This window comes from Aspergillus glaucus (genome assembly GCF_001890805.1).
Source record: "Aspergillus glaucus CBS 516.65 unplaced genomic scaffold ASPGLscaffold_13, whole genome shotgun sequence".
NCBI lineage: Eukaryota > Fungi > Ascomycota > Eurotiomycetes > Eurotiales > Aspergillaceae > Aspergillus > Aspergillus glaucus.
In genome coordinates this window covers 470,278-485,518 of record NW_019170465.1, presented here as the reverse complement: position 1 = coordinate 485,518, position 15,241 = coordinate 470,278, and the positions used below count along the sequence as shown (strand labels likewise).

At 50.2% G+C, this 15,241-nt stretch overlaps 8 protein-coding genes across 8 annotated transcripts; 6 read left to right on the top strand and 2 right to left on the bottom strand.

The window, feature by feature from the left end:
- Positions 1-37: 37 nt before the first annotated feature.
- ASPGLDRAFT_48513 (uncharacterized protein) lies at positions 38-765 on the top strand. Its single transcript, XM_022546912.1, has 2 exons — positions 38-170; positions 225-765. The coding sequence occupies exon 2, from the start codon at positions 267-269 to the stop codon at positions 453-455; it is 189 nt and encodes a 62-aa protein (XP_022399834.1). The 5' UTR covers positions 38-170; positions 225-266; the 3' UTR covers positions 456-765.
- Positions 766-3,404: 2,639 nt separating this feature from the next.
- On the top strand, positions 3,405-4,463 carry ASPGLDRAFT_48503 (uncharacterized protein). Its single transcript, XM_022546911.1, has one exon. It carries the CDS (start codon positions 3,413-3,415, stop codon positions 4,187-4,189), a length of 777 nt encoding a protein of 258 aa, XP_022399833.1. The 5' UTR covers positions 3,405-3,412; the 3' UTR covers positions 4,190-4,463.
- Positions 4,464-4,643: 180 nt separating this feature from the next.
- Positions 4,644-6,156, top strand: ASPGLDRAFT_151795 (uncharacterized protein; the record flags this gene model as incomplete). Its single annotated transcript, XM_022542290.1, has 5 exons — positions 4,644-4,828; positions 4,879-5,240; positions 5,290-5,627; positions 5,676-5,829; positions 5,881-6,156. 5 exons carry the CDS (start codon positions 4,644-4,646, stop codon positions 6,048-6,050), a joined length of 1,209 nt encoding a protein of 402 aa, XP_022399832.1. The 3' UTR covers positions 6,051-6,156.
- A 112-nt stretch (positions 6,157-6,268) lies between these two features.
- Positions 6,269-6,998, top strand: ASPGLDRAFT_48501 (uncharacterized protein). Its single transcript, XM_022546910.1, has one exon. The coding sequence runs from the start codon at positions 6,462-6,464 to the stop codon at positions 6,840-6,842; it is 381 nt and encodes a 126-aa protein (XP_022399831.1). The 5' UTR covers positions 6,269-6,461; the 3' UTR covers positions 6,843-6,998.
- An 11-nt stretch (positions 6,999-7,009) lies between these two features.
- Positions 7,010-8,181, top strand: ASPGLDRAFT_48499 (WW domain-containing protein). The gene has a single exon (XM_022546909.1). It carries the CDS (start codon positions 7,082-7,084, stop codon positions 7,961-7,963), a length of 882 nt encoding a protein of 293 aa, XP_022399830.1. The 5' UTR covers positions 7,010-7,081; the 3' UTR covers positions 7,964-8,181.
- A 39-nt stretch (positions 8,182-8,220) lies between these two features.
- On the top strand, positions 8,221-9,306 carry ASPGLDRAFT_151789 (ankyrin repeat domain-containing protein; the record flags this gene model as incomplete). Its single annotated transcript, XM_022542289.1, has 3 exons — positions 8,221-8,276; positions 8,548-8,825; positions 8,908-9,306. Coding segments are annotated over exons 2-3 (615 nt in total), but the record flags the coding sequence as incomplete, so codon positions are not given.
- A 28-nt stretch (positions 9,307-9,334) lies between these two features.
- On the bottom strand, positions 9,335-11,410 carry ASPGLDRAFT_48498 (putative ceramide glucosyltransferase). The gene is made up of 2 exons (XM_022546908.1): positions 11,037-11,410; positions 9,335-10,981 (listed from the first exon to the last, which is right to left on the bottom strand). Exons 1-2 carry the CDS (start codon positions 11,168-11,170, stop codon positions 9,436-9,438), a joined length of 1,680 nt encoding a protein of 559 aa, XP_022399828.1. The 5' UTR covers positions 11,171-11,410; the 3' UTR covers positions 9,335-9,435.
- Positions 11,411-11,659: 249 nt separating this feature from the next.
- On the bottom strand, positions 11,660-14,780 carry ASPGLDRAFT_67392 (H3 histone acetyltransferase RTT109; the record flags this gene model as incomplete). The annotated part of the gene is made up of 6 exons (XM_022549130.1): positions 11,660-13,254; positions 13,780-14,165; positions 14,222-14,346; positions 14,404-14,497; positions 14,556-14,575; positions 14,640-14,780. 6 exons carry the CDS (start codon positions 14,778-14,780, stop codon positions 11,660-11,662), a joined length of 2,361 nt encoding a protein of 786 aa, XP_022399827.1.
- Positions 14,781-15,241: the final 461 nt, after the last annotated feature.

The following is a 15,241-nucleotide window of genomic DNA, read 5'->3' as shown; positions in this document are numbered from 1 at the left end:
TGGAACCAACCATTCCAACCCCACATGCTCTATTCACACCACTCAAGGCTCACACACAGTCACACCTCCCCCTCCTGGCGGTACAACGCGCTGGCTAGGCATCTGGTTTGACCGGAGATTGAGCTTTAGCAAACACTGCAGGACCCTAGCTGCAAAGGCCAGACAGACAGCTGCTGGTATCAGATCACTAGCCAATACAGTCAGAGGGACTAGGGCACACCTACTGCAGCAGGCTACAATCACCTGTGTCATCTCAGTCCTTTGCTATGGGGCTGAGGCCTGGTGGCCGGGTTGAAACAGGCCCAGGCCCAGGAACCAGGGCTCTGTATCAAATCAAGTCGATTCCTCCCTCTCTCACCTTGACCGGGTACTCAGAGATGCTCTCCGAGGTACTCTCCCAGTATACCGGACCACCCCCATTCCAGCTCTCCATCGAGAAACTGCCATTCCCCTGATGGAGATCATCCTTGACCAGAAGCGCACTGCGGCCAGATTGCGTGCCTTCAGTTTAGACAATCGCCACCCAGTTTGCAGGCGCATATTCCGAGCGCGATCTTTTCCTGCAAACACACGCCTAACCCACAATCACCTGCCATGGCTGGAGGGGGTAGAACAGACTGGCCCTCTGTTATATCCCCCCTGGCAGGCGGAGGACCCCAAAACAATCCAAAATATTTGTTCCACCCGAGACAGGGCAGATGTGACCTTTCAACAGTGGGCTGATACATGCCCTCCACTCTCCATGTTCCTCTTTACTGATGGCAGTCGCTTGGGCAACTCAGACACTGCGGCTGGCGCCGGATGGTATGGATACTGGGGAGTGTGGAAGCAGGAATCCGCCTGTGGCCATCTCTCCCTGCCACATCATGAAGTCTTTGATGCAGAGGCCACCGCAGCACATGAAGGACTGAAGGCAGCCATCAATAGTGTCCAGGCCCCATATACACAGAACCTATACCTCCTTCTTGACAACCAGGAGGTGGCACGACAGCTGCAGGGCCTTCCTAGAGGCTCTAGCCAACAGACCATCCAGGCTGTTCAAGAAGCCATGGATGCCTGGCCCAACCGGTCTTCCCGGTGCCCGGCTATCCCACCCAGGCAAGTTCACGTCCACTGGATTCCTGGACATACTGGTATCGAAGGGAACGAGCAGGCAGATTTTCAAGCAAAAAGAGGAGCAAGGTCCACTCCACAGACCAACTCCCCTCCTGCAAGATACGCCTGGGCTCACTGGACATTGAAGGAAGAATTCTGGTGATGATTTCAATCTTTTTGGGCTGAGAACGCACCACAGCAATATCAGGACCTCTCAATAGGCCTGAATAAATGACCCCATGAACTATCTCTCCCCAGAGCCACCCTCGGCCGACTCCTTGCTGCCCAGTCTGGCCATGGAGACTTTGCCCAGTACCATGAGCGTTTTAGACATGAAGATACGAAGATAGAATGCTTATGTGGGAGCCAAAAACCCCCCCCACCACTTCTACTTCTGCCGGAAAGGCCACAAGGCATCCCCACATCCATGGGGAAACCAGCAGGTAGATGAGGTCCTGCGCTCTAAGTCAGGAACAAGAAACTTCCATGAATGGTTGCAGAGGTCTCACTTTTACCGCATGATATGCCCCGCGTACTAACCAACTCCACTTCAAAACTCTTCATGACTTTCCTCCTAACCCCCCTCCTTCCTTTTTTCGCCTCCCCCTTCCTCCACAGAATGTGTGCGCCGCTGAACGCGGCCCCAATAATCATAGGCGGGCTCCTATGGGAGAGCCTTTGCCAGTATGTATGATAAAATTAGCTTAGCTACTAGATAGGCGAGTCCGCTTCGCCCGTCGTATATTCCGCTCCGGGATCTCGGTGGGCACGTGACCAGCGCACGTGCCACTTTTCCGACGTAAAATAGAAACTACTACTACTACTACTACTACTACTACTACTGTCTACAGAGTACTCTGTACTAGATAGCAGTCTTGTCAGTCGATAGCAACATTTCAAGTACGGTGTAAAGATTCGCCAGTCCTTTTCTCCGAACGCGACCACACATGCTTCCTAGGGATATATATATCGTATCCCTTGCTTGTATATTGAATAGCAAGTTTCGAAATCGTGGTAGGAAAATACTCTCAAAATGAACGTTTCTCTCGGAGTATTCGACAATGTTATGATTTGTATCATTTATGTGTTTAGTCGTGCCTGTTGAGGTAGTAAGCCACAGATAAATCCATCTTATCTCACCCAAGACAGTAGCTTCTCGAACTCAGCCGTACGATGTATCTAGGGATAAAAAATAAAACCTTGAAGCTCTATCCGTACTTATCCGTACTGGTTAAAGGGATATACTCCCAGCCACTGCTCCTGAGTGGTTGGTGTCTGCTATTTGCTATCCAGCCCTAATTTCATACCTTTACAACCACTCCCCAGATCTCCTTACAGCACCATAAAACTTCACCAACCACCATGATACCGCTTTGGTACCTGCATTCATGATCTCAGATTGAGACACAGCCAGCACAGCTAGTATCAAGAGCTTCTTCAGACACCTGTTCCGTGGCTGGTTCGTGTTCCTTGCAGGTATAATCTGTATCGTATGCATGCACGTCCGGGTGGCCAAGGTTACGAGGACTGATGATGTCTGGATGTCTGAGGTTGATGCTATGTTTGTTTGTGATTGTTACGAGTATCAAGATTGAATTATTTATGATGTTGATGTGTTGAGGATAGAAGTGCGAAATAGAATATCCAACGTCATAATGCTATGAATTGTCGAGTGGTGTAGGCTTCTCAATGCATAGGAATTGCCACATGCAGGTACAGCTGCATTATTCTGTAACCTAACTGGAACTATACCATAAATATTGGATATTGCATTTATTGCCTCGTTTCCAGTCCGACGGTTGGCCCTGTCTCGGACAGTGATGCATTGACATATAAAGGCAATTTATCTTCTCCCATTTTCAGTTGTTTGTTTTGTTCTTCTGTTTCTGACGAAAGCAAACTTTCTCTTTTCTTCTCTCATTTTACTTGCTGTGCATATACTCGTTACTATAGCTATACTTAACCGAAAATGGGCTGGCTAACAAGCCTCTTCCTCCCCTGCGCCCAACCCCGAAAACCAACCAATGACTCCTCTACCATACGAAGCGACCCATTACACCATGATCCCCAGAAGCAACCAACATATATCGACTCCTCCGGCCTCCCCCAGAAGCCCCATCGAATCGCCAGAAAGCCCTCCCCGCAGGAGACAGCACCACCCTCCATCCGCATCGTCGAATACTCAAATTCGGAGCCTACACTGGAATGGGACGAAAAGGACCAATTGAATACTGGGTTCTCAGATGCGGCGTCGTTCCTCAGCGATGATCGGACGATCCTCATGCCTGAGCCTGACGAGGAGGCTGTTCTTGTGGAGATGAGGAAGATTGAGAAGGATTTGGCTGCGACGGCACCACCACCACAACCGGCTGTGACGACGCCTAGAAAAAATCCGAGGACGACGACAAGGACGTCTGCTTGCTTGGATATGATTCCTGGATATAGAAATTGCATCAAGGAAGCGATTAAGGAGGAACATGAGGCGGAGGAGTTAACTGACAGGATTGGAACTGCTGTGACTACATCACCGGAGCAGGAGACATCAAAGACAGAAGCCCCGAGCGAGGAAACATTAGCAAAAAAAAAGGAGCCACAAGAAAGCCAAGAATACCAAGAGCCGCAGCATCAACAACAGGAGCAAGAGCAGGAGCAAGTGCAAATCCAGGTACACGAGCCTGAACAGCAACCAGAGCCGGTATCAGCACCCGAGCCGTTGGAATACAGAAAGGAACAAGACCCCCACCACCTCTCCTACCTCTCCACCCGCCTAAGTCACCGTCGCTCTCTCATCGACATCTTCAATGCCATCCGCGCCAGCCAGCGCTCCAGCTTCCGACTCAACCTCGAGTTCTCTCCCAAGTTCTACTCTGGTCCCTTCAGCCCGTCCTCTCCGACATCTTCCACGACTGCCTTCTCCCCGCCCATGTCCCCTGTCTCGACTATCTCGCCTCTTTCGCCAACCCTCTCCGATGAGACGATTATGGTGGACTCAATCGAAACAGCATGTGCGGTGCAGATTGCCGGACGAAAGGAGCCGCAGGAGGTTGTGCACCAGGCAATCACACCTGATGAGAACATCTTCCAGTTTCGCTAAGAAGATTGGGATAAGGGCAATGTCGTATTCGTTTCTAATTTTTCGAGCGTTTGTGTGGAATGTGTATAGACCTGTTTCAGTGTCGGTTTTTTGGCCTTTCTAGTCTTTGCCTCTGGAGTGGAGGAGCGTGAGATGTTGGTTTATTATTTGCTCTTTTCAATTGGTTTCATTTTCCTGATTGAATAAAGTTAGTCTGGTTTGTATGTATGGAGATATCCGTTGTAGAAGAAGCAAGAAGGTATATAGATAATTCAACGAATTGTATAGACATCGGACCTATCTCGATGTTTTAGACAAGACAAGAGAAAAACCAATTTGTTAATATTTCAATAGCATGGCGAATGCTGGACTGAATGCACACGTGACCAGAAAGGGAAAGAAGGGATAGCAACTTCCCTTCTCGCAATCCTTTTCCACCAAAAGATTTGTTCGAAAGCTCTACTTGGCCTTGACAATGAGGGAGACCTTCATCTATCAGCCAAACCACCTGTTTTATACCCAGGAGCCATTGTTAGGGTATAAGCCAGGCGGTTACCATCCAGTCACCCTCGGTGATAGCTTCAAAGATGGCCGTTACCAGGTACATCATAAACTAGGATGGGGAAAGTACTCGACAACCTGGTTGGCGTACGACAAAAGGTAGGCGATGGCCCCGCGCTGTTCATGTTATCACCACTAACGCATTACAGCAATGGCTACTGGGTTTCACTTGAGATCGTGACTGCAAACGCAGACGATTCATCGAGATCCCGAGAACTGCATCATTTGCAGTTATTGGAGGGGAGATGCAAGGGATTCTTGTCCTCCAAATACGTCATCCAGTTCCTTGACATCTTTTCTCACAACGGCCCTAATGGGGACCACCAATGTCTGGTATTTGAGCTGCTCGGGCCGCCTGTCGAATGGGTGCTCATGGATTACTCCGCCTGTGCGGATCACCCGGAATACACGGATCCTGGAGATAAGCTTGAGCCCGGTACCATCATGCGAATGTCAAGACAGCTCCTCGAGTGCGTCGAGTTTATTCATAGTGCCGGGATGGCGCATGGAGGTAATACCCTGTTCTCTCCAACTCTTTGCTTTAGCTGACATGATGATAGACATAAGTGGATGGACTGTTGTATTCAGCGGTAAATCATTGTCAACGATAAGAGAACGTATTTTCAAATTCGTCGGAGTCCCAGAGGTCGAGCCACTAGTACGCTCGGATGGTAGAGCACTGGATGAAGGGCTACCAACGCATCTGGTAAAGGCGATAGTATGGGATAGCTGGGTAGAGGAGGATCACGAAGATCTTCGAATAATCGACTTTGGTAGGAGCTTTTTTCAATGGGAAAAGAATGGAAAAGCAGCCAAACCTGGGCTGTTGCCAGCCCCTGAGACTATCTTCACGGGGTCATTTGACTATAGAGTTGACCTGTGGCGTGCTGGATGTGTGGTAAGTGACCCCCCGCCTCTACTTTGAATGCTATACTGATATTTATAGATATACTCGTTCGTTTTTGGGGCAAGCCCCTTTACATATAAGGGTGATAACAATGCCTTGGTGGCGCAGATGATAGGGTTAGTGGGAACGAATAATATGCCAGAAGACTGGAAAGCACAATACAGTGTTGGACATGGGCTTGACAGGAAGAGAAGTGAGTTACAAACAATGCAATGCAAGAGAACGTTATGGCTAATTCTCATAGATACTCAATTATCAGAACTAAAACGAAGGCTTGTTGAACATGTGAATATTCCAGACCTCGCACCTCTCGTCTCTGTTATTGAAGGATTGATGAGACTCGTGCCATCCAGTCGTATCACAGCATCAACTGGACTTAGTCTGTTGGGCCCGAAGAAGCGTGTTTCTAACTAGCCTTACTGACGCTGTTTTCCTTCCACAACCTTCTCGGGACGCAGGTAATGTCGACATGTAAAAACTTAATTTGAAATCATGAATACATGTCGGAAGACCGTTTACTACTTCCTTATTTGTCAAATGGAAAGGTGATCCAGTGTACTCAGTAGCTGGGCGTAGTTCATATTGTTGTTAAGGAAAGATCTCCACTACAGGGTATAGTGAAATCCCCAAAGCATTGATCTCATCACCAAGCAAGACGAGTAACAGAGGCTAGTTGCTGACATTGAATGCAAGCTCTGTCAATAAAGACTTAGACCACATCCCATGCACGTGATTCGACAGTTGTCTTTGATGTTTCCCTGGTTCTTATAAAAATCAACGCTCAACCTCTCCAATCCCTCATCCACACCCACCACAAACACAATCATGTCTTACACCGTCTACCTCACCATCGAAACCGGCCTCCCGCGGGACCACCACGCCCTCTTCGTCGAAACCCACGAAGCAGGCCCCCAAACCGGGCACGTTTACAACGTCCAAGGCGATATCCAAAACGGTATGGTGTACGAAGCCAAAGCCACCGAAGAACCGGAGAAATTGCCCGTGTTCGCTGAGAAGAAACGCATCGGAACTGTTTCCAAAGACGATTATCCTCGCTTCATTGCTATTTGCCAGAGCATTCCCGTTCCGAAGAAGCAGTTTGAGGGGGCTAGACGGTTGTATCCTAAGGAGCCGCTGAGACGGTGCCAGGAGTGGGCGAAAGAGGCTATTGATGCTGTGGTTGAGCAGAAGGTTATGCTGGAGTGAAGTGGCTTTTTCTGAGATACTATTTTGCGTCTTTTCTTTCTTGCCTTGTTCTTTGCGGTTTCAATGTAAGTAAACATGCGACATGCGCTATTCCTAAAGTGGTTTAGTGTCAACGTAACTCGAATTCCCATCCGCAATGCGATTCTGCGATTCACCACATTGTAGACCTTCTCTCGCACCCTCTCCCATTGATCCTGAATTATTATCATACACACAGCTCAGAGAGAAGACTAATCAAGATGACCGACCACCCTCCAAACCCTGACCGTACCGACCAGGGCGACAGCAGCCCAGCTCCTGCATCTCCGCAACACGACAAGGAACCTACAGAGATCGCGCCAGAGACAGCAGAGGAAGATAACAAGGAAGAAGAACAAGCGGACACAGGCGATGTAATAAAGGGAAAGGAGAAAGTGGCAGAAGAAGAATCAGAAGAGGAAGGGGAGGCTGAGGATGGAGAAACAAAAGAAGAAGAGGCTTCAGCTCCCCCATTGCCAAACGAAGTCCCCCCTCCTCTCCCCAGCGAGGCACCTCCAGGGGATGACGATGGCTGGGAACCCGTCTGGGATCCAAATGCACAAGCCTACTACTTCTACAATCACTTCACAGGCGCCTCGCAATGGGAGAACCCCCGCGTCCCCGAGGCCGCACCCGCGTCCGCACCGGACACCGCTGGCGACCAAGAACAAGAACAGGAGCAAGAGCAGCTCAAACCACCCGTTGCAGGCGGCTATAACCCCGCCATCCACGGCGACTATGACCCGACCGCCCCGTACGCGCAGCAGTACGAACAGGAACGGAACCCAGAAGCTTCCGCGGCTGCGGGTGGCGTTCCCGGGATGGCGCCGGGATATTCCTACGAGGCTACGGGGGCGTTCAACCGGTTTACTGGCCGGTGGCAGGCGGACTCGTTGCGGCCGGAGAACTACAATGACGAGAATAAGTCCCATCGGCAGATGAACGCGTTCTTTGACGTCGATGCGGCGGCGAACACCCACGATGGGAGAAGTCTCCGGGCGGAGCGGAGTGCTAAGAAGCTGAGCAAGAAGGAGCTCAAGGCATTCAAGGATAAGCGGAGGGAAAAGAAGGAAGAGAAGCGGCGGGCTTGGTTGCGGGATTAGTATGGGTTGGTTTTGTATTGTTTTTCGCATACGGAGTGATACCTTGGCGGCGTTTTGTTTAATTTGTTCTGGGCTGTTGCATATCATATTAGAGCATGCGCTTTTCCTTCAATGAATGTATATTATCAACAGGCATTGTCCAGCTGTATCGTAGTCATCCCAATTGTACCCGTAGAGCTCTATACGGACCTCGATGGCGATCCCCACTTTGATATCACATGACCCAACATCGAAGTTTTTCCTGGACCAACAATCATCGCAACACCAGAGAGAGCTGCGCAGGAGACAGCACTGAGAAGTTTGTCTAAAGCAGGTAAGAATTGTTTTGGTCTCGTTTCTCTCCTACTTGCAAATCTTTTGGTTCGTTGGCGTTGTGCCTTCAAACTGTAGCTTCTTTTTTTTTTTTTTTTTTTTTTCCACTCGTACTGCCCCTCTGGATGCTTTGCCAAAACAAGATACAAGCAATCATGTATAGTATATGGTTTTGAACTCCAGCATTAGGAGCTTTAACAAATCGCAAATTTCCTCCATCATTTTATTTCTGTGCTTCTGTGAAGTGTGAACGAATCACTAACCCTGTCCAGACAACCAACCCCATTCTACAATCGAACATATCCATTTTGAGGAAATACCAAAAGAAACAAAATGACCCTCACCCTCTCCTTCGAGGCAATCGATGACCTCATCTACGACGCCCGCGCGGGCGACCTCGCCGCGCTCAAAGAGGACCTCGCAGCACTAAGCACCCAGCACGCATGCCCCGAGGCTGTCGTGCTGTCCGCAGCCGTGGACGCAGAGCCGGAAGCTGAGGGCGGGTCAGGGAGCTGTTTGTTGCATTTTCCGGCTGCGAATGGGAATATTGGTATGTCACCTGCTCCTGCTTCCTTCCATCGTATCAAGGATGGTAAAGCTTTGTGGAAGTGAAGTGTACTAACGAAGAACAGAGATTCTGAGCTACTTGCTGGAAGCTTTGAAAACACAACCAGAGCACTTGCAAAAACTGATCAACCACCGCAATCACTCCGGGAACACACCCCTCCACTGGGCTGCCTTGAACACGCATTTGGACTGCGTCAAGGCACTCGTGGAAGCTGGTGCTGATATCTCCGTGAAGAACGATGCTGGTCTTGATGCTGTTTTCCTTGCTGAGCGGACGGCGTGGTCGACTGGTGAGGTGAAGGAGGATGAAGAGGAGAATGAGAATGAGTCTGGAGAGGCGGAGGTGGAAGCTAGTGCTGGTGGGGAAGGTGAAGGTGAAGGCGAAGGAAAGGGGCCGATGTCGCAGGGGAGGGCTGTTGCGGAGTGGTTGTTGAGTTCGGATAAGGGAGGTGAGTTGGAGAGTGGTGTTGGGGAGAGCTCGGGGTCTGGGGCTGCGGAGGATGAGAAGAAATAATTTGTATGATCTATGAATGGTCTATGGTCTATGATCTGATGAAAAATACCAATGGTTTATTTGCATGAATTTTGCTGAACTAATCCCGTCGAGCTTTGGAAGAACCCCGACTACCGCTCGAGTACGAGCCCTCCAATGGAGCCTTCGATCCAGACTCAATCTCGCGCACTTTAGCATCAAATCCCACTCGGAATCTTCGTTCCCGCCATGTCACCGTGACACCCCCAAAGAACGCCCAGAACCAAATCGGCAATGCCAGAAGCTCCCGTCCACACCACGCAGCAAACCAGGTCAAAAAGGGGCGTCTGGTAGTCGAGCCTTTGCGGCTTGGTGGCTGAGCAAATGATGGCGTGTTCTCATCAAGTTCGACGGTTTTCGCGGAGTGCAGTTTGATGTACAACGTCCAATCCACGAAGATCCAGGCCGCCATGCTCAACATGAAGAATGCAAAGAATGCGACCCAAGTAGACAACAAGGGTGCCCATTCGATCCCCTTATTCTGCAAATGTTGAGCTAGCGAAGTCGTGACACCCCATGCTCCATACAGGGAACACAGAATCGACTCCGTACCAGGCTCGACCCACGTGGCGAGAAGAACGGTGAACTTGCGGACACGCTGCCATCGGACTCGTCGTGCCAGATAGGCTTGAACGCTCATGTTGGCCACCGGCTGGAACGCGAGGTCCCCAAAGACCATGGCATGTTTGCCCCAACGCTCGCCCATCTCCTCCTCCCGAACCCGATTTTTCCACAACAAGTCCCCAATCAGATGATCCTCGCAGATATTTTCTGAAAAGTAGTCAATGCCGGGAAGACGCGAGTGCGGGTTTGTAGGCGATAGCGCAGTCAAGTAATCCAGATGGGAGCGACGGAACATGTTGGACTTGCCCACGATGCACGGCGCAATCAGTACCGTGTTGATCGCCGTGTACATTTTCGCATGCGCAGAGGACAGGAACAACTCCTCAAGACGACCACCTCCCATTGCCATGGCCCCAGCAGCATCCAAGTCCTTGTGTGGAAGAGCAGCCACCACTGCATCACGGTTGGCAGCGTTGCCGTCGTAGGCCCCGTCAAGAAGTGCCTTCCTTTCCTCCCTGAAACTGCCTTCACCCGTAACATCCACCGCAACCGGGAGATGGTGCACGAACTTGTATTTCCTACCAGGCGTGTTCCCAGTGCCACAGAGTCTATCCACCATCCGTTCACAGACACCAGGTCCCACCCAAACATTACAATCGACAATCCAGATGATATCGCCCTTTGCTTCGCGGTATGGCCGACTCATATTCCGAATTTTCGGGTTGGGACCCAAAGCGTACGGCGCATCGCCATTCTGCGGATGTAGGAGGGGATCTTCGTCTTCGATAAAAAGGCGTGCGTTGGCATCGGGGAAATCGTTCAGAACTCTTTGCACCGTAGGATAGCCGGGATCCGTTCGGGACGAGATGCAGAAGTGTATAGACAGTTTATCGTGAGGGTAATCCTGGTAGAAAGTTGACGCTAGACACTCATAAAGATGTGGTTCTAATCCTTTGATGGGTCGGATGGCGGTCACATGGGGAGCGTGGGAGACGGGAGTGGTCGAGCTGGACTTTGGAGGTCGTTGCAAGAAATACTTCCATCTATAGACGAATACCAATTAGCAAGTTGTCATTTCCCTGGAATAACAGGGCAGACATTTGGTAGTATCCAACAACACAAACCAACTGCACCGTGGTATACCAGATCAAACACCCCCAACCCATGGCGTCCAACCACGGGAACCCTCCATCGACATCGGAGGACTTCGATTGTGACGTAGGCTTCAGCATGGGCGATTGCGACGGAGATCAAACAGTTGAAAGTCCTAGGCCAACGCGGCCGATGAGGACATTATATGCCAGGCAAAGAGACGGTTAAGAGTCGAGCGCAAATCGCGACGTTTCGACTGGCGCGGCTGAAACAAGAGGAAGGAAAGAAGAGAAGCTGAACCAGCTGAACCGCTCAGAAACAGCGGATCCAGCGTGGATTCGGTGCGCAGGGACCTTTTTCTGCTGTAACGGATGGTTGTCGGTGGGTAACAGCTTCGACGCTACGGGGTATTTGCGGTGACCCGCGGAGCCTCACACAGCCTCAGCAATAACAATGGTTGCATTATTTGACATTAATTGAACAACTGAGAATGAAAACTAGTATACATGATTAGATACTACATAATAATTGGTACTTAACATAACGCCCAGCTTTAATAGCTTCCCAAGAGAACTCCGAATCCCCGTCCCATGCAAATATTTGTTTCCCACCTGCTACTCGTACATACTCTACGTCTTCTTCTTCTTCCGAATCAAGTTCGTACCAAGCACATTGACACCCGACAAGGACTGGGCAGGCTCCGAAGTAGCCGCAGCACCATCACCGGCTTTCGCTGTGTCTTGGCCTTGGTCTTCCTTCTTCCGCTTCCGGACCAGACCACTGTTCATGAGATTGGTTGTCTGAGAGGTTTGCGATGCAGGCTGTCCGGTGCTAGTGTTCCTGCCCTCGACATGCTTGCCCACCCAAAGCTGGTCCGTAATGGATGCGAGCTCCTCGGTCCATTCCTTGGTGCTGGCAATGGAAAGCTCTTCGTTGTCAAAGTCTTGAGTAAGAAGGAAGTCAACAGCGGCCTTGTAATCAGCCTCGCTGAGAACTGCGTCTCCTCGTCCGCCTTCTGGCCAGTGGAATGGTGGTTGTTCAGTAGTTTGTTTCTGGGTCTCTTGTAGCTGCGGCGATGGTGCCTGAGTCTTGGTATCGTTCAGAACATCCTTCGACGGTGAAGTCATCTTCGATTCTTCCTCGGTTGGTGCGCTTTGGGAAGCCGTAGAATCAGTAGCCTCTTTTCCAGCGCCTCCAGTCACCACCCTAGAGCTCGTCATCTGCACCGAATTCTCCAGCCCCGGCGGATTAACCACAAGCCACAAGAATCCAACCAATCGCCCAGCCGAACACTCCTGTCGAAAAGACATCATCTCCCAGAACTGATCCAACGACCGAATACTCCGCCATTGACCCGGGGATCTCTTGCTCTGTTCTTCAGGCTCCTTCAATTCAGGCAACTCATCGTCCAAGTCCATCAAGAACCGTGTCTTCGGATCGTCCGGCAATCGGGGAATCAAGCAACGCGGAGGAGCTTCGGGGTTGTCGCATAATTGACGGACAGGATAACTGCTGACCCATCGCGGACGCTCCTTGTCATCTTTTTTAGCCGCGGGCGGGAAGAACCCTCGTGTTTCGAACTTGTCGCAACCCGGGACGATCAGGAACGCCGTAGCTGAGCACTTTGCGGATTCCATTGTTCGGTCCAGAAGCCCTTTCTCATGACCGCCAGACTCCGGCTCATACTCTCGTAGAATCGGATCCGCCACGCGACACCACCATTTTATCAATCCGCGATCGTCGAGGACGTGTTTTCCTGGGTTGTGGATGCTTCCGGGGAAGAGGTATTGGTTTTGCGCGCGCGCGAACAGGGATAGCACGAGTCGGACGCCCGGTCGTTGATGGGTACGCAGGAGGAAGGACAGGAACGTATTCGAAATCAATCGCAGTAGCGAAACCTTGGACGCAGTCTGGAGTAGATTTAAGTGGCCCGTAGAGTCAGCTTTGGAGACAAAGATGGTCGTCAAGTGCGCGGTACTGTAGACCAGCACTTCCATTCCGAACACGATGATCTCAGACCCTTTGCCGTTACTATCATTCTGATCATCCTTATTGATAGAGACGGACAGGAAATGGCTCGCGCAGAAAGTGGTCTCTGGTTCTTCGCCGGGGGGTGCTGCAAAGAGCGCGGAGCATGGGGTCGGAGTGGACGAGACATGTCGGACAGTGATTTTGATTCCGGCGGGGAGCACCTGAGCCAAGAGCTCCCCCAGATCAGCATCGGCTGTGGACATTAGGGCAGCCAGGCGAGATGCCAATGGTGCTTGTGTTCATAGAGAATTAGGGGATTTCAATTGCGTTGACTTCCTCCTGACGGCGTCCTTTGCGGTGCATCACGTGCCTTGACCCTGGATTCCACTTTCTATTTAACGTTATTCTAAGACTATACTAAGGGTATATAATACAGGATACAGCAAAAGAAGTCATATTTACATGTTTACGAGACATAATTCGTGCCAAACGGCAGTGAATAATCGGATTTAAACCTCTCATTAATGGCCCTCAATCCAGTCCGAACCCTTTGAAAGAACCACGATGAAAAATTATACCTGGTATAATAATAGTAGTATAAGCAGCATCTAACCTCAGAAGAACTCAGCAACAGAATACAAATCATCAGCATTCAACAACGTAACACCCTCCCGGAGCAACGTCCGCCAAACAAGGTTCCTCGTTCTAATCGGAAAATAGGGCGTCTCCCAATACCTAGCCCCAATTCCCCTCTCCTTCGCAACAGTAATCTGCGAACGAATCGCCTTCGTCTGCTCGTCGTTCAGGATAGGATCCGTGTCAGAAGTGACGACCCCGACAGCGTCCTTGAAGCTGGTAGATGCAATGGGAGAAATTTGAGACGTGATTCCCTTGTACTCCGGGTCGTTTAAAGCGTCCAACGGTGCGTCATAGAAGTAGTCTCGGTCTGCGGTAGAGGCCACCTTTTTGAGGGGCGTGTTGCCTGTACCGATGACGGTGACGGGTCCGTAGTTCATGGTCCTGTTGTCCTTCAAGAATGTGAGATAGCCCTTCTCACGGAGTGGTTCCAGTGCCGAGATGACGGCGTCGAATGTCTCGGGGCCGGCAGTCTTCACGTCAATGAAGAAGTAAAGGGTCTGATCTCTGACAGTGTCGAAGACGCCGCTATTTCAGTTAGACCAGACCATTCACAACCCTGATCTTGGACAGCGCGGACTTACTGCTTTGTAGGCTCAGACACGAACCGACTCTCGGGATTCTGACGTCTGAGGACATCCAGTATCGGATTGATGTAGAGTGACTCCAAAGTGCGCGTGCCCGTCAAAGAGGACTCGTCATGACCAACCTATACAAAGTTCAGCACAGACAATTCTATAAAAGAAGCCAGATACGTCAAACTCACAAAAAGAGTGCCATTGTAAAGCCAGACATCCGCTTCGGTAGACATACACCCCTTTGAAAGACCAGTATAAAATGGAATATCTCTCCAATAATCACTGTCAAACCATCAGCGACTTTGCCCTTCTCCAACTATAACCAGGGATCTGGACTCACTTGTGCGAATGAACCGGGATCTTGTTCCCTATTCGTCAGTTCTGCTTCCCATAAAACGAACACGAACAAAAACACTGGACTCACGGGCATTATCCCCCTCGTAAAGTCCGTGGGATATCCATATTCGTTGCTTTTATGCGTATTTTGAAGCACGTTCTGGAATTCCGGCGAGATGCCGGCAGCGGCGGATACAAAAGCACCCGCGATGAAAAGGAATAGCCTCATCGTGACGGTGATCCAGTTCAATTCCGGAGTAAGTAGTTTCAAATATATGGCCATTCAAAAGAATTGGATGCCTCGGTACCAAATCAACCCCCGAGCAGTTGTTGTTGCTACGTTTTATTTACTTCGTATTTGGCGATCCAGGTACCAAGTCACGTGGGGCGCCGCCATATATATGGAAAGGTAACAACAAGGGGTTAAAAAGAGGTTGAAGAAATAAAACTATGTACATATAACAGTGGTAACTGGACGCATACTAGTAGCCAATTGTATCTACGATTAAACATCCGCCTAATCGGACCTCCCCGACGTCCGTTCTCCTCGAAAAGCGCAACCACAATAAATACGTATTGATTAAAATCATAGCCCTGTTGAATAAAAGCCGCCCGATCGCGTTGCGACAACGCCAGCCAGGTATCATAGCGAAACAGGAATCATTGAAAATACCGCACTTTTGAAAGACA